The sequence below is a fragment of the Cynocephalus volans genome, chromosome 3 (genome assembly GCF_027409185.1).
Source record: "Cynocephalus volans isolate mCynVol1 chromosome 3, mCynVol1.pri, whole genome shotgun sequence".
Taxonomy (NCBI): domain Eukaryota; kingdom Metazoa; phylum Chordata; class Mammalia; order Dermoptera; family Cynocephalidae; genus Cynocephalus; species Cynocephalus volans.
Genome location: NC_084462.1, coordinates 170,332,573 through 170,350,502, shown reverse-complemented (window position 1 = coordinate 170,350,502; position 17,930 = coordinate 170,332,573). Strand labels below are relative to the sequence as shown.

The following is a 17,930-nucleotide window of genomic DNA, read 5'->3' as shown; positions in this document are numbered from 1 at the left end:
TGACTTAGATCATACTAGAGTGTTCTATTGAAAATGAGAGGGACTGTAAATATTCTTAGAAGTACCTGCCTTTACATTTGTGTGGCAATGTCTGCCACAGATCTGTCCGCCAATAAGGAAGTTTATAATATGATTGTGTGTTTTCATAGCAAACTCCTGCATTAAATATAGGATTTAAAAAATTAATGAATGACTTTTTTCAATTGACATTTGGTTTTTCCACCCTCCTCTGTATTTTAGGTTTGAGTTTTAACTTTTGAGTCATGTGTGCCTTTGGTGGTGATTCTCTAGGTTTGGCACGGACACACTGTACCTTCCTTTTCCTGCAGCTCTTCTTCCTTCTGCCTCTCCTTGGCATAACTTACATCCTCTCTGTCTCTGTGCTGGCTGACTGACAGTTGTGGAAGTTGGTTCTCCTTTGAATCTCCCTGGCAAATTAGCATCAGAAGCAGCAATCCCTGCATATTGGAAACAAGCCGTTAAAATACCTGGAAGAATCTGAAGCTGTTTTTTTTTTTTTTTCTGAAAAATATCCTGAAAAACTCATTAGCTAGACTTAGTAAAACCTGAATTATAGATTTATTAAAAAATGCAATTATATTGCTTTCAGGTACATTTCTGAGCTAGTGAATTAAAAAAAATTGTTGCCTGTTCAATTCCATGAATGATTATTGAGAGCCTGCTGGGTAAGCTCTGGGGATATAAGCTGAATAAAAGTGTTCTCTGAGCTTATGCGGAAGGCAAGGATTTCAATGAATAATTATAACATGCTGTGAAAAGCTCTGTAAGGAAGGGCTGTGCTGGAGGAGGGGATAGAGGGGAGTACGGAGGAAGCAGCTAAGTATTTGGGTAAGTTTATCAGGTTTCTTAGAAGAATTGACATTTAAACTTGGTCTTTGAGGAGGGATAAGATTTATCATCTGATGGAGGTCTTAGGAGAAGTGAGGTGGGGTGGTGATCCTGGTTGAATGCTGGGTTACCAGGCCAGATATGCTTCATATGCTTGGGAGAGGCAGCATTGTCTAGCGTTGACTGCATCCAACTGCCTGGGTTCAGTTCCTTGCTCTCTGTTTACTAGCAGTGTGACCATGGCAAGTTATGTAATTCTCTCTCTGCTTCATTTTCTTCATCTGTAACTGGGAATTATAATAGTACCTACTCCTGAGGGCTGTTTGGCAGATTAAGCGAGTTAGTAATTATAGTGTGCCTGAGCAATGTGTGGTACAGAGTAAGCACTATATAAGGGTTTGATAAATGAATAAATAAAACCCCACCAAGCAGAGGGTCAGCTCTCAGAGAGGGAAAGGCCGGAATTGGCAACTGAGAAATCTGGGAAGATGGCAGCAACAGTGGCAGTTTAGTTTTTGGATCTTCTCATATATCCACATAAAAAAGACACAGTAACCAGATAGCAAAACCAAACACCCATGAACAGCATTTACAACAAAACTAGATGACAGGGTATCCTCATGAACCCCAAAATACAAGCTGGTGGGGACTAACTACCAACAACCTCTTGCTGGCGTGTTATTTGCATCTGTGTGGGAGAAAGCAAAAGGAAGCAATAGGGCATCTGGTAGGCCTGAGAAAAGGAGACCCTAAAAGCTTACCTGGCCAATTTGAGATTAACAGATGAAAATGAAAGGGGATCTCAGGGCTGCAGCAGTCCAGCCCTTTTGAAGACTTGAAACTAGCCCCCTAGGGCTCTTTTCCAGGACTGCACCCACTGTGAGGAGGGTGGAACGAAAATTGCTCAAGAAATGATGTAAGAGACAGAAGAATGAGAAGGTGGAGATGAAAGTGGGGAGCGGAGATAGCTAGGAGTTGTCATAAAGCAAGCTGCCATGTGTTTTTTAGAAGCTTTATTCAGTTATCATTTATACATATCGAAAATCTACCTGTTATAATTATACACTTTAATTGTTTTAAATGCATTTATACAGCTGTACGATCATCTCCATAATTCAGGTTTAGAACATTCCGTCACCCTAAAAAGTTCCTCATGCCTGTTTCCTGTCAATCCCCACTCCCACCCTCAGTCCCAGGCAACCACTTATCTGTTGTCTGTCTCTATAGATTTGCCCTTTCTAGAAATTTCACATAAATGTCATCATAGAGTAGTGCTCCATTGTGTCTCACTTCTTTCGCTTAGCATAATGTTTTTGAAGTTCACCCACATTGTAGCATGTATATCAGGAGGTCATTCCTTTACATTGCTGAGTAGTTATTCCACTGTTTGAACATGCTGCATTTTATTATCCATTTACCAGTTGGTGGGCGTTTGAGTTGTTTCCACTTTTTGGTATTATGTCTAATGCTGCTGTGAACAATCATGTACAAATATTTCTGTAGACATATGTTTCCATTTCCCTTGGATAAATTCATAGGAGTGGAATTGTTGGATTATATGGCAAGTTTATGTTTAACTTTTTAAGAAACTGCCTAACAGTTTTCCAAAGGGGCTTGGACCATTTCACATTCCCACCAGCAACGTATGAGGATTCCAGCTTCTTTCCATTCTCTCTAATAGTTGGTGTTGTCAGTTCTGGGATGAGAGCCATTCCAGGAAGTTTGTAGTAGTATCTCATTGTGATTTTAATTTGCGTTTTCCTAATGGTTAATGCTGTTCATCAACTTTTCATGTGCTTATTAGCTATTCTTATATCGTCTCTGGTGAAACATCTATTCAGATCTTTTGCCCTGTTTTCAGTTGGGTTGTCTTTTTATTATTAAGTTGTAAGAGTTTTTATACATTCTGTATATGCGTATTTTATCAAATATATGTATTGAAAACATCTTCTGCCAGTTCCTGGCTTAGATTTTCATTTTTTTATATGGCGTCATTTAAAGAGGTAAAGTTTTTCATTTTGATGAAGCCAAATTTATCAGTTTTTCCTTTTTCTGATTATCCTGTGTCATATCTAAGAAAATCTTCCCTGATCTAAGACAATAAGGATTTTCTCTTGTGTTTTATTCCAGAAGTTTTTAGCCTTTATATTTAGGTTTCAAATTTATTTTGAGTTAATATTTGTGTATATGGTGTGAAGAAAGTGTCTAATTTAATTTTTTTTTGCATAAGATATTCAGTTGTCCAGGTACCATTTGTTGAAATGTCTGCTCTTTTCCTATTGAATTGCCTTGATACTTTAATAAAAAATAAGTTCATTGAACATAAAAGTAAAGGTTTATTGCTGGAGTTTATTGTGTTTTATTGACCTATATGTGTATCCTTAAGCCAATACCATACTGTCTTGAATACTGTAGCTTTATAGTAAGTTTTGAAACTAAGTAGTGTAAGTTCTCCAATTTTGTTCTTTTTCAAAAATTTTTTGGTTAAATTCAGTCTTTGTCATTTCCAGGTAAATTTTAGAATCAGTTTGTCAATTTCTGCCAAAAAAAAAAAAAAAAAAAGAAAGAAAGAAAGAAAGAAAAAGCTGCCAGGATTTTGATAGGATAATAGTGAATCTCTAGGTCAATTTGGGGAGAATTGCTGTATTCACAATAGCAAGTCTTCCAATCTACTGTCTCCCCATTTATTTAGATTTTATTTGATTTCTCTCAAAAACGTTTTGAGTTTTCAGTGTACAGGTTTTGCATTTTTTGCTAGATTTATTGCTAAGTATCTTACTTATTTTTTTGCTATTGTTAGTGAAATTGTTTTCTTAATTTCACTTGCAGAATATTCCTTGTTATCATACAGAAATGCTGTTGATTTTTATATATGGATGTTGTATCCTACAATCTCGCTAATTTCATTAATTAGTTCTTGTAATTTTTTAATAGATTACCTGGGGTTTTTACATGTAGGATCAAGTCATCCGTGAATAGAAACAGTCTTACTTCTTCCTTTCCAATCTAGATGCTTTTTATTTCCATTTATTGTCTTATTGCACTGTCAGGAACCTCCAGTACAATGAATACAGTGCTGACAGCAGACATCCTTACCCTATTCCTGATCTTGGGGAGAAAGCATTCAGTCTTTCACCAATAAGTATGATTCTAGCTGTGGGTTTTTGATAGATGCCTCTTTGTGTCTAATAATATTTCTTAAAGTCTATCTTATCTGATATTAATATAGCCACTCCGACTCTCTTATGGTTACTGTTTACATAGTACATCTTTTTTGTCCTTTTACTTTTATCCTGTTTGTGCCTTTTTTTTTCTTCCTTCCCCCCTGTGTCTTTGAATAAAAGTATCTCTCTATATATTTTATAGGTAGCATATAATTGAATCTTGCTTTCTTATCTAGTGACAAAAGTTTTTGCCTTTTGAACAGAGTGTTTAGTCTACACATTTAAAGTAACTATTGATATGATTGGATTTATGTCTACTATTTTGCTCTTTGTTTCTATATATATGTCTCATGTCTTTTTTGATTCTTTATTCCTTCCCTACTATCCTATTTTGTGTTAAAAAAAATACTTTTTAGTGTATCATTTTAATTCTTCTGTTGTTTTTTTTTAACTGTATTTTTTTTGAAAAATTTTTTTGCTGGTTTCTCTATGGATTACAGTATGCATCTTAAATTATCACAATCTACTTCAGATTAATACTGACTTAATTTTAGTAAAATATAGCAATTTTGCTCCAATGTAGCTTCATTTCCTCTCCCCTTTTTGTGCTATTATGTTTTTATATTGTAAACTCAACTGTGGAGAATACTAATTTTTCCTTTATACAATCTTATTTTTATAGAAATTAAAAGAAGAAAAAATAAAAAATTATATAGGCTTTTATATTTACCCACATAATTACATTTCTGTTGCTCTTATTAATTTATTCCTATGGATTCATATTACCCTCTGGTTTCATTTCCTTGTAGTGTGAAGGACTTACAGTTTTATATTGGGCAGGTCTACTAACTATGAATTCTCTTACTCTTTGTTTTTCTAGGAATGTTTTAATTTTGCCTTCATTTTTAAAGGATAGTTTTACTGGACAGAGAATTCTTGGTTGATAGGTTTTTATTCTTTTAGCACTTTGTGTGTATCTGGCCCTCTGTTTGATGAGAGTCAGTGTCTTGTTGTTGTTTCCCTATGTGTGATTAATTCTCTTGGAGTTGGTGCTTTCGAGATTTTTTTTTTGTGTGTGTGTGTGTGTGGCTGGCCAGTGCAGGGATCTGAACCCTTGACCTTGGTGTTATCAATGCCTGCTCTAATTGACTGAGCTAACTGGCCAGTCCTCGAGATTTTGTTTTTGTCTGTCTTTCAGCAGCTTATTTTTCTATGTCTCTGTTCAATTTTCTTTAATCATTTTTTCTTTTTTCTTTGGATTGGATCATTTTTATTCATCTATCTGTAAGTACAATGAGTTTTCTGCCATCTGAAAGCTGCTATTGAGCCTATTTAGGGAATTTTTCATTTTAGTCATCGTACTTTTCTTTCTTTCTTTCTTTTTTTTTGTCTTTTTCGTGACCAGCACTCAGCCAGTGAGTGCACCAGCCAGTCCCATATAGGATCCGAACCCGCAGCGGGAGCGTCGCCGCGCTCCCAGCGCCGCATTCTCCTGAGTGCGCCACGGGCTCGGCCCAGTCATGGTACTTTTCAACTCTGTACTCTCCATTTGGTTAATTTTTATAGTTTCTATTTCTCTATTGAGAGTCCCTTTTGTTGAGTCATTGTTACTTTATTTTCTTTTAATCTTTAAACATAGTTTCTATTGATTCTTTGATCATACTTATACTAGCTTCTTTGAATTCAATGCTAAATCCATTGTGTGGCCCATGTGGAGTGAGTTTGTATTGACCACCCTTTTTTCTGAGCATGGGTCATACTTCCCTGGGTTTTTCTTGTTTGTTAGTTTTGTTTTTTGTTTTTTTTCAATGTCTCATAATAGATATAGGACAAAGTGGAAGTACATATAGCATGTAGATGAAGAATGGAAGGAGAATGCTGACAGCATATACAGAAAACAAGTTTTTTAAGTTTCCAGTAATCATAATTGATGGTGCTATTACTAGTATATCTATTCTGAAACTTTCTTGTATAACACGCAATAAAGCAACTGAATAGTTACAGAATATTCTAATTCTGTCATCCCTTATGTTCTTGAGAACCAGGATTCTTGGTATGGGAGAAAGGCAAAACAGATTTAAGATAGAAGTAATCATGGAAAAACTGTAGTTCTGAATATGAATGATTGAATTGGAAATATCAGTGTGGAATCATGAGATATTTGTATGTGTGTATGTGTATATATATGTATTTACATGTATGTGTCTATATACACACATATACTATACATGTATATGTGTGTATGCACGTGTGTATGTATGTATATATGTGTGTTTGTATGCATGTGTATATATATACCCATATATTATACGTGTGTGTGTGTGTGTGTGTGTGTGTGTGTGTGTGTGTGTGTGTGTGTGTGTGTGTGTGTGTGTGTGTGTGTGTGTAAGACAGAGAGAGAGAGAAAGAAAGAGAAAGAGAAAAGGTCTGGCCCTGGTGACTGATCCATTAGCAGTGAACCTCCCTAGCTGCTAGATTATGATCTGGAAATATCATATTCCAGTAAAAGAAACTTCATCCCAGTTCTGGGACAAGAAATGTTTAAGGTGATCCAGGAACATCTTTACATACATCCAGATAGCAAGGAAACCATCAAAGATTTCTAGGTCATGTTAAAAGGACTCAGACCAAATATGGAACAATTTGAATCTCAAAAAGGATAAAAATTGCAATAGACTCATCAAATACATTTAAATTTATGAGTTCTAATTCAGTATCTTGAAAACTAAGAAAATAAATGGAAAGAATTAAACATTTTACTATATATGTGAGGGGTCTTCAAAACGTTCATGGAAAGGTTCGTATTATCTTTTAATTCTATTTTTCCACAAACTTTTTGAAGAACCCTTGTAGGTACTAAGCCACTGGAAAGCCAAATATTAGATGAAGGGAAACATCTCCTTATAAAATTATTCCAGCTAATAAATGAAAATGCAGTGAGAGAATCAGAATCTCCCCATGTTGTAACTGGCAGTGGATTGATGCATCTAAGCATTGAGTATCAAAAGCTGCTAACATCAGAACAAAATTATAGCACTGCCAAAGTCTTGCCAGGGGATCAAACCTGAATTGATCGAGCCTCAGGATCCAGCTGCCAAGTTGTGGGAAACGCAGAGAACAGAGGAATATATTGAACTGTACCATGACTGTGCAGAAATTTCTAGCCAGTGGGAAACTCTGCAGGTCAAACGGTTCAGTTTTTTTTAGCAGTAAATTATAAGGGAAAGAAAGAGATAGAGGGAGAACATATAAAGCAAGAGAAATTTTGAACAATTACCCAGTAAAAAAAAAAAAGTGGGCAAGACTAAACTGTAGAGCAAGGATACATACTTGTGTGATTAAACCACAAGGACGTGTAACGAAGCAATTACTATAAAAGTCAGGGTAGTTGTTATTTTTGCATGGAGGTGCCTGTTAATTAGGATGGGGTGAGTGGCAATGGTTTTTTTTTTTACTTGTGTGGTGGTTACAAGGGTGTTTGCCTTATAATAATCCCCTAAGCAATGTATTTGTTTTATGTAGCTTTCTGTATCTATATCTTATACAATAAAAAAGTTAAAAAAGAATTGAAGGGCAAATAAAAAATGGGGTAGACCAGTGCCTAGTGGAGGTCAGAGCAGTGCTCCTTGTACTGGGATCCGAGAAGCCGGGATTCAAGTCCTGGCTGAGCCACTCACTCACGAGCTGTTGGGCTAGCCTCACCCTTTCGCTTTCCAGGACTCAGTTTCCCTCTCTTCAGTTTCCAGAACGCAGTTGAGGATAATGAATCCCTGCTTGCCTCACTAGGTTGGTGGGAAAGCAATCCAGAATTATGGGCTGGGGGATGGCATGGAATTAGTTAGTAGCATCTCAGAAGAAGAAGGTGATCATGGCTGACATCCACTTAGCAGTGGCTGAGATCTAATGTCATCTTCACAACAGCCCTGTGAGTAGGTATATAGCTGGGTCTTATTCTATCCTAGCATGTGGGGACCCAGCCTCTGTCCTGCAGAAGCCAGAAGTCTAATGGGGACTTTCATGATGACAGAATAGAGTAATTTTTAATTATCTTGTCAGTGGTCTGTTGGCAAATGGCAGCTCTTCTGGATGGCTTAGAGGGGCTTGAAAATAGATTATTCCCCTGGGCAAATTAAATATTCTCCTCACAGATCACATTTGCCCTGCTAATGTGCTTAGCAAACCTTTTTTTCTGTAGATACACAAAGGTTAATCTGAGTTTACCATCTAAGTGAGTGGTTGTAAATTCTGACCGGGAAGAGCCATCTAAATGAGGTGCTATATGATGAAAGAATTTACTTTGGAAGCGTGTCCTAGTGACTTGTGGACAGACCCACTTCTATATTACCATCATCTTATCAATGTTAGCCTCTTCACCTGACACCTTCTTACTTCCGGGTTCTGTTTCTGCTGTGAAGCTCAGACACTCAACAGAAATTCTCTGGTATCCCTTTGTCGCTCACCCCCACTGGGAGGGACCATGAATTCTACCCCCTTCTTTGGAGCTGAGTATGTCTAGGTACAGAGACTTCACCTGGCCTGTGCTGCTCTGAGCTTTTCCTTGCTGCTCTCCTGCCTCTGTGACACGTTTGTTTTTGTGTCATGGAAGTCAGTCACATTTTCCAGTTTGTTTGCAGGCTTCTACATGACAGGAATCATCTTCAACTTTTCTGGGCACTGGAATCAGATAGGACCTGGGTTCAGGTTCCAGCTCTCCTGTTTGTGGGCTGTAAGATCGTGGGCATGTTACCTAATCTTCCCGAGCCTCTGCTTTCTCATGTATAAAACTACAATTGAGAAGAAAATTTTGATATATCATATAATAGAAATCAGTTCTGATTTTGCACTGTTCTATGTTAAAACAAAGGTTCGAAAACATACCAGTGGCTGCTTTTGGCTTTTACCCAGTAAATGTTTATGTGTGGTGTGAAGAACCAGATGGTGGGTGATAGGAGGTAGCGAATGGTTGGGGAGTGGGAGGATTGATGTGGATTTGAGCACTGGAGATTTCCAGGTGCCATGTAATCCAGGCATGGGAAGTAGGTATTAGCTTCACTTTGTAGATGAGGAAGGGCAAGGTGAAGCCTCCTGCCCAGTTCCTACCCTTCTCTCAGTGTACGCCTAGCATCTGGTATTTATTCCCTTTGCCATGTGTCCGGATATCTCACATTCCATTCTCCTTTCCTGTCCTTCCTCTTCTCATGATCATCCTCAGCCTTTGCCCTTTTCTTCTTCACTGTCCCCAACTTATTAGCCTTTCCCAGGCCCAAGCAAGTTATCTGGCATGACTCACGAGAGCGTATGAGAATCCCTCGTACTGCTTTATTTGTTTCCTCAAGAAAAAACAGTCATGGCTTTTATTTACCAATGTACGGTGAAGACCCTCCCTTGCCTCTTGGCTTTCCCTGGCATGGTTTTGAGTTGGATTCCTGTAGGCAGGGCTGGGCCTGAGCACTGCCCGCACGGGTGCTCCTTGCACCCTTTCTTCACCCACCTCTGACATCTGCTTGGCTCCCGAAGCTGCTCAGACCTCTGTACATTTAAAGATCTTTTTATTTTCTTTCCAGTGATTCCCTTGGATTTTTTTTTATCACTTCTCATAGCTTTGAAATGTTGTCCCCACAGTTGTTTTGGAAATGCAGTTCTTCCGTTTTCTGCCAATTGAAATGGAAGTGAACAGTGCGCTCTTCTCCTTGCACTTAAATTTTTGGCTCAAGTACTGGTAGTACGTTTGGAAGGTCCTTCCTCCCCCTATGTCCTTTCTGCCTTTCTACACAGCCCAATTGGCTGGACAAACAGGATGATCAAAAGCTCTTTTGCTATGTGACTTTGCTGCTTAGAATTGATTAATGTTTGAACTCATGTTGTTAGTAGAACATTTTTGCCCTCTAGATTGTCTTTCTTCTATGCTATATACTGACTTTTAAAATGAGTATGAAGTTGGCCTGGTGCTCATCAGTGTTCTGTGGAATTAGCTGAGCCCCATCTTATGAGGTGCGCCAATGGGGGCCCAGCTCCTCCTGCTCTCCTTGGGCTGGGTGTGCCTGTCTTCTAGTTGGCTGGATCTGGAGCAGACTCTTCTCTGCATGGAAGTAAATTGTGATGATGCTGAGCTTTTGTCTTTTCCACTTTGTATTTCAGGCTCATAAAACCTTGGTGGTTCACCACCCAAGTCCACATTTTGAGTTTGGTCCGGCCCTTCTTGATTAATTCAGAACAACCTCCACATGTTAGCTGTGCTGACTGAGATGGAACAATAAGGGTTCACTTGCCAACCCCCCTCTATCCCTCCTCGTCAGGGTTACTTTTGTTCCTGCCTCTACCCCTGTGGCCTTGGTGGAGATGCTGCAGCACCCCCGCCCCCTGCCCTGCAAGGACACCAGCACTCTTAGAGGATGGCACCATTATTTCCCAAAAGAGTGATCACAGAGCCTCCAGAGAAAGAGTTTTTTACTGTCCTCACCTGACATCACTTGTTTTCTTCTGTCATTGTGGGCCAGACCTGTGAGTTAGTAGGGGAGTTCCTGGGACAGGGTGGGCTTTCAATAGTGAATGAATGAATCAAACTGGGGAATACCTTCTTTTTCTTTAAAATTGAATGACTCCAAAGAAGTGCAGGTTTTCATATGCTGTAAATTGACTGGGAGATAGATAACCACAACTCTGTTTTGTCTCTCTAAATTTACATATACTGTATAGACAAATGTTTAGATTCCCAGGTGAATATTTTGAAGGACAGTTCTGCTATGATAGGCAAATTCTGGTTAGTTTGCTAAAAGTGTTCTTAGACTGAGGAGTCCAAGTATCTGTTGGATGTTGTTGGGCTTCTAGGGTTAAACTGAGCATTATTAAAATACAAGTTCATGAGGAACCTCATTTGTTGACTGGCTCACTGTTGCGTTCGTCGTGCCAACTCCTTTCCTGGTACATAGTAGGCTTTCTCTCTCTTCCCCCATCTCCCTCTCTCCCTCTCTTCCCCCTCTTTCCCCTCTCCCCCTGCCTCTCTCTCATATACATACACACTCATATATTTTGAATAAGGATTGACATCCTTTGACTCTTCCCAAATGTTGAAAGGAAGAAGGATGTAAGATGGGGCAAACCTTTCCATATTTCATATTTCCTCAGAGACTTGGGGTTTGGGGGTGTGGAAAGCGACAGGTAGAAGGTGAGCTGTTCTTTCACCTGGGCTCTCGTAGCAGTCTGTCCACCTTTCATTTATAGGCCTTTTGCACGCCATGTTGGAAGGACTTGTCTGTGTGTCCCTGTCCTGACTTGTTAAAGGTCTCTGTGACTTACGTGACTTTGCGTCTCTGGTGCCTAGTGCTCTGCCCAGTACATAGTGCCTCCTCACTGGACTGCCTGGCTGGCTGACCAAATGTATAATTTACTCTGCCTTTGTCACGAGGAAGCCTTAGTTGCTGAGGTAGTCCAAAAAATGTTGTTAAGCCTAGTACAACTCTCATTAGGTTTGAAATGAGACATCCGGAAGCTTCGCCTGCTTGTTCACATCCCAGCGTGGATGGCTGTCACACCCTCCGTCACTATATCTAGGCTGCAGCTGGCTCGTCCTGTTGATCAGAGAGTCCTTCGCTAATGAGGCCAAGGTTGTGGGTTTGATCCCTGGCCCCTGACTGCAGAAAGCCATCTGTCTTCACAAATGCATGTCATTGGATATGAGCTGAAGAGCGTGTACAGAGGGAGAAGCTAGAATCCTGCCCGGGAAAAACAGCTTCCTGACAGCCGGCCAGAAGTGTCCTTTTGGACTGTGAAGGATGTCTTTTTCTTCTTCCACTTTCCAGACCTGGATATCTGGTTTTGATTCCATATTTTTTCAAAATAGATGATACTAAGGGTTATATAAATGAAAGGGAAGCCATTCTCAAGCCTGAGAACTAAGAACAATTGACCTAGAAGATACATGGTATTACCATTTCTGGTTTTTTAGGGTTATAGTGGTTGACAATGTCCGGAATACTGTTGGGGTATATCTCATGATGTAAGAAGTATCTGCTTTAATTGTCCCCTTGGTAATCACAAAAACCCTTTTCAGCAAGGAGATGGGGAAAGGGACTTCAGAATATAAGCTTGTGTTCATCCGTTTCTTTCTTTGGGGGGTGCTCGGCTTATTGTGTTGCTGGGTACCTGGACAAGGAGAGGTAGGTACACAGAGGACCTTCACTCTCAAGATGATAGCGGTTTAGTTGGCAGACAGATGTAAATTCAAATGAAATCAGTGTGGCAAGTGCTATCTAGGCTCAAAATATGTACAAACTTTTGGGAGCACTCAGGAAGCAGTGCCTGTCTCTTCCTGGGGAAACTAGGAAAAGTTTCCCAAGGGTGGCCTTGGCCCTGGGTCTTAAAGGACAGCTAAGAGTTCCCAGGACCCTTCACAGAGAGAGGGGAGAGTGTGTGAAGACATAAGGGCAGGGAAGGGTTCCTGCCATGCCTGGAAGGTTTCTGTAAAAACCTAAGAATCCTCATTATCCACACAGCTTTCCGGAAGCTGCTAGGCTGGGCATGCCCAGGCACGTCACTTCGTGCAGGAGTGCTGCTCCCTGAGACCCTCACGCTGTGAGGGACACCACTGAGGGCCTGTGGGACGTATTCTAGCTAAGGGAGTGCGGTGCTCTGCTGCCTGCCAGTCTGTGCTCATGGACAGGAAACAGGTGGGAAATGCATCCCCTTGTGAGCTTGGTTCATTCAACTCACAGTGGTTCTGACTTTCATTCATTCAGCAAATATTTACTGAGTGATTCCTGTATGCCAGGCCCTGTTTGAGGCTATGTCAGTGAGCAAAACAAAGATCTCTGTCTTTGAGGGGCTTACATTCTTGTGGGGAATGTGAAGCCGTCTAAACTCTCAGAAGCAGGGGTAGTGTCCCTTGTTCACCACTGTATCGTCAGGGAACAGCCTGGAACCTGACATGTAAAGGTGCTCAATAATTGTTGAAATAACCTACTGCTTAAGAGTTTCAGAAGTGCTAGTTGATAAGAAAGAACATGGGAAAATGCCAAATGTTATGTGGACTTGTTCTGTAACTGATTTTTAGATATAAAATTCTCAACCACACCAGAGAAAAAATATTGAATTTACTTTAACAGTTGTTCCTTTTCCTTATTACCCGGGAATTTGACATCTAGTATGAAAAGTCTTACTCACATCACTACTTTGAATTTGCATGACAATTACTGGTGATATTGAACTTAAATGTATTGGTGCCTGGGTCAAACTATGGGGTCAGAAGATAATTTGGAAGGGCAAGTTAAAGGGAGGAATTGTCCTTTCCAACCCTAATCCCAAGATGTGAAAGGAGAAATATCCAAAAAGTGTATTGAGCTCAGCATTGAAGTAGACAACCGTCCGTCGCAAGCTGAAATGGTTCTCAAATCCCCAGTTTCTCACAGCCTTGGTTTCCCATTATGGTTTTGGAGCTCTGGCTTCCTTCCTATGTGCATTTCTCCCTTGGTTTGATAATACAGAGGGACAGGTGACAATATCGAAGACCTGAGAATGTCATTCAGGGTTGTAGAACAGAACAGGACAAAACCAGGTGCTGCTATAAGGCTTTACAGAATGTAACTTTCAGAGACCAGCCTTGTAAGTTGCTGCTGCAGGACCCAAGGGGGAGCCAGAGCAAGTGCTGGCAAGTTAGTGCCCTCCCTGGGGGTCCTGATGGCTGTGGGGGCAGCAGTGACCCTCAGGAAGCAATGTTCTGCACTGACCTAAGGACCAGCAGGCAAGCCCTGGAAGGAGGAGGTCCAGCAGGAGGAGGATGGAACCAGATAGAAAAGGAAGGAGGGAAGAAAAGATGGAAGTAGGTCAGGGAGGAGCACTATGTGTCCCTGTGAAAAGTGGCAGGCTTTCACTTTCTGCCAACTGGAAAATGAGGTTTGGATAAGAACAGGCCTTTGGGATACTTGCCTGAGCTTTCCCTAATGGTTTGGGGACAGTGATATTGGTGAGTGAAAGCAGGGTTTGGCCTGCCTGTCAGGCTGAGCAAGCAGCTGGTGCTCAAGGCCCTTTCCTCCTTGATAGTAGCCAAGCTGCTCTGAACTGTTCCACGTGGAGGGCAGTGCACCCAGCTCAGGAAGTCTGCGAAGCAAAGTGTAGGAGATGAACCCCAAGGTCTGACAGCTCACCAGTGCCTGCTGCTCGGATGCTGGCAAGAACATTCGTCTCAAGAATAGTTTACCATAATGAATTCTGACATCATTGCACTCTCTCAGTCAAGGGTGTTGAAATGGAATAAATGACTGAATGTCAATGCCTGTGGAAACCCTCAAAACCAGCGAGATTCCTTGGCTCTCTTGTCTTCATTTTAGAGTAGAGATTTTAAGCAACAGTTCGTTTTAGATATTTAATGGGTCTCAACATTTTAAGAACAACTAATAGAGTAGAGAGATGAAGGCAATGTAGGTTTTGCTTCGTGTGGGTTTTGTTTATTTCCCTTAAATTGGGTCATTTCATAGCATTTAGAATGTAATTCTTAAAAGTTAATTTCTTTTTTTGGTTCCTTTCTGTTATGACTCTCCATCTAGCTTTTTAAAAATGTGGTTTTTTTCCTGCTCTCATGGCAACAATGGAAGTGATTAGTTGAATAAAATTACGTGATTAAAAAATGTTTGAGGACTGGCCCCGTGGCTCATTTGGGAGAGTGCGGTGCTGGTAGCGCCGAGGCCGCGGGTTCGGATCCTATATAGGGATGGCCGGTGTGTTCACTGTCTGAGCATGGTGTAGACCACTCTGTGCTGAGGGTCGCGATCCCCTTACCGGTCCAAAAAATAAAAAAAAAAAGTTTGAATGGTATAGGATTTGCTGAGAATTATGTGTTTTTGCATTTGGGGCACTTTTTTCCTTTTCTAATATTTAAAATGTGCAGTCTTTCGCCTCCAGTCCCTTTTCTTGCTGTCAGATTGATCTTGGCTTGGGCAGGGATCAGCCTCATGGTTGTCCTTCCAGGGTGCCACACGCATTTGAATAGGCCACAGCCTCAGGACTTCTCCATTCTGTAGTCACTGTGAATTCTTTGTTTACAAGCAGGATTCTTCCCAGCTTGATGAAGAATTTGCTTCTGAATCATCAACTCTCTCCAGTAATAAACTGGAAACAGTGTGAGAAGAACTTGTATTATTCAAAGGCTTAATTGGGAGTGGGCACCCAGTTGCTGGTTTTGCCTCATCATGTGTGGCACCCTTCAGCCACAGAGACTTCCTCCATTCTTCCAGCAGAGGGCCTCGGTCCTGCATGGGAGGAATCGGTCTTGCACCTTGAAGGGGAGTTGAATTTCTCTATCCATCATTTACCTTTTTAGGCAGCCGAGGGCATTGCCTTCTGACACTGGACTTCTTCACGTGGGCCAATGGATTTTCCTTCCAATTTTCAACGAGTACCTAGGAATATCGTATTAGTTGTCATCACTGGAACATGTCGAATTTATGTTATGTATATGTATGAAGTAATTTGCATATTAATGGTACAAAACACAGACTGTTCTTTCCTCTAGAGTTACACTGCTGTTTCTGAGCTTACATTTCTTTTACCCAGGAAGGTAATAGCTTATGGTAGAAAGCTCCCAGCTTGCTGTCTCTCATTAGGCTTGTGAATCTGAGCAAGCCCTTTCACATCTGTGTCACAATGGACCAGATTGTGTTGGATAATTTATAGCTAGAAAATTCTGTGCTTCTGTAATTGTATAAGTAGCCCATTCTGTAAGGAAGGCATAGAAGACATTCTGAACGAACAGTTCCTATTTGTAGCCTTCCCTAAGTTACAATACTGAGGTCTGATACTGCTTATTCAAGGCCTAATTTCCACCCTGGTAAATTAGACTCTTTCTACCAGGGTTTCCAATTATGTTGCCTCAGTCGTATCTTTATTCCATATAGTCCAAAATGCCGTTCCTTTTGTACATTGTAGGAGCTTAATCAGTGATTCTGGAATAAAATTAGACGACCATTTTCATACTCATCCCTTTTTTAGCTAGAGCTATTTCCTTCCCTCCATGTCACCTAAGAGAACGGAGCTTCAGTACAAAGTAAATGTCCTTTGTCGCCTGTGGACACAGATCCCATAAAAACAAATGAAGGGAAAGCAGGGCAGGTTGCATGTCCCAGAGCCTGTTACCAAATTTTTATTTATGTCTCTGTTAGATTTCCTTTAGTGCTGCTTGGAGTCCTGAGCACAAGCTTCTCTTTTTATGCCACCATAAAGCTTCTAATCTGATACCATCTGATATGTGTGGGTGAGAGGAATATGGGCGTATTTATGTACCTATGCCAATAAAGCATATTCTTAAAGTTCTGGGGCTGTTCTTGTGAATGAGAGCCCTGGGATGTCATGTAGATATAAGGTGTGAATTAATAGCCCTCGTGAGTGCTTGTAACTTACAGAATTCACATTCAATTTGATTTAATACCTTTGTGCAATTTAAAATGTCATCCAAGAAGAAAGCCAAATACCTAGAGCATCTGCCACAGCCTTTAGAGACTGGCTGACAGGTTTGTACCCACCGACCTACTCTGTGGCTTTTTGGAAAGATGAGATGTGTTCTAATGAGCAGGTTATAAATATCATTGAATTATGTCATAGGTGGTGGCAGCTCTCAATGTAAAGGCACCGGCTGGGAGGCATTCCCAGCTGAACAGGCGGGGCACAGCTTTCAGAGAAGACAACAAGTGGGGGCTGGATGTATTGACCAGGATGTTGCTAAGGAATTATTTGTCCCTTAATGAAAGGTGTCACCAAATATGTCTCTGTGTGGTGTGTGGGGCAGTGAGATGAATGTGTTCTGATTCGGGTTCCAGTTGTCACTCACTCACTGTCATCTCAGATGGGGCCTTTGATCCTTTGCTTCTTTTTGTCAGTGCTGGGTTGCGAGGAGGTTTGGTTTGATGTGATTTATGTTCTCAAAGATGCGGGGTAGGTTGCTTGGTAGAGCCCTTCATTTTTCTTACCTTTTATCTTTCTCCTGCCCATACAAATTGCAGCAAGATGCCTTTAACCACACTGTATACAGTGCCTTGCTGATATTCCTATACCCCTTACCCAGTGTGCCCACCCACCTTTTAAATAAAAATATAGATTACAGTCCTACTCCACAGAACCGCTGTAAGTTTGAAGATAGATTCTTATGAGATATATAGTTTGTTTTTTGTATTGGCCTCAGAACTGATTTTCATATTTTTATTTTCTTGAGAAAATTTAATTGGGGTTAGAAAACGCAAAAGACCATCAATCTTAGGTCAAATTTTTCAGAGTTGACCAAAGATGGATAGACATGTGCAGAATAACTGTTTGCTTAAAATCTAGCCAACAGCTTTTATGTAGATGAAATACATTGAAATATGTGTGTGAAATATTGAATATTAATACACGCCAGATAGAAACTCTGTCAAATTCTGTGTGCACACAGGAACTTGACAAGAGGAGTCGGCAGATTTAGAGAGATTCTCAGAGCAGTGGAAACGAGAACAACACAAAACCTGCGAATGGTAAGTGTCACCAGTGACTTGGCTGAGGCCACTAGGACAGTAGTCACATGTGTATATTTACATCTATATGTTTATGAACAGCAATTCACTCATTTTAGGTGTATGATTTAATGGTTATTAGCATAATCACAGAATTGTTCACCTGTCACTAATATTCAATTTTAGAGCATTTTAATTACCCTCCAAAGAAACCCTGTACTCATTAGTAGTCAATCTCCATTTTCCTCTTCCCCCAGCCCCTGGCAATGACTAATTTACTTCCTGTTTCTATGAATTTCCCTATTTTGGACATTTTATGTAAACAGGATTATAATATGTGGTCTTTTTGTGACTGGCTTCCTTCACTTAGCATAATGCTTTCAAGGTTCCTCCACGTTGCAACATGCATCAGTTATTTTTTTCCTATTTATTGCTGAACAGTATTCTA

The 17,930-nt window shown here is 40.4% G+C and overlaps 1 protein-coding gene across 7 annotated transcripts in view; it reads left to right on the top strand.

The window, feature by feature from the left end:
• The window catches only part of TTC7B (tetratricopeptide repeat domain 7B), a 267,108-nt gene that overhangs the window by 108,505 nt on the left and 140,673 nt on the right, over positions 1-17,930 (top strand). For all 7 annotated transcript variants that reach the window (XM_063088953.1, XM_063088950.1, XM_063088949.1 and 4 more), the window contains one exon: positions 17,425-17,503. In XM_063088953.1, coding sequence (XP_062945023.1) covers positions 17,425-17,503 — 79 coding nt within the window. The remainder of the gene's footprint in view (positions 1-17,424; positions 17,504-17,930) is intronic.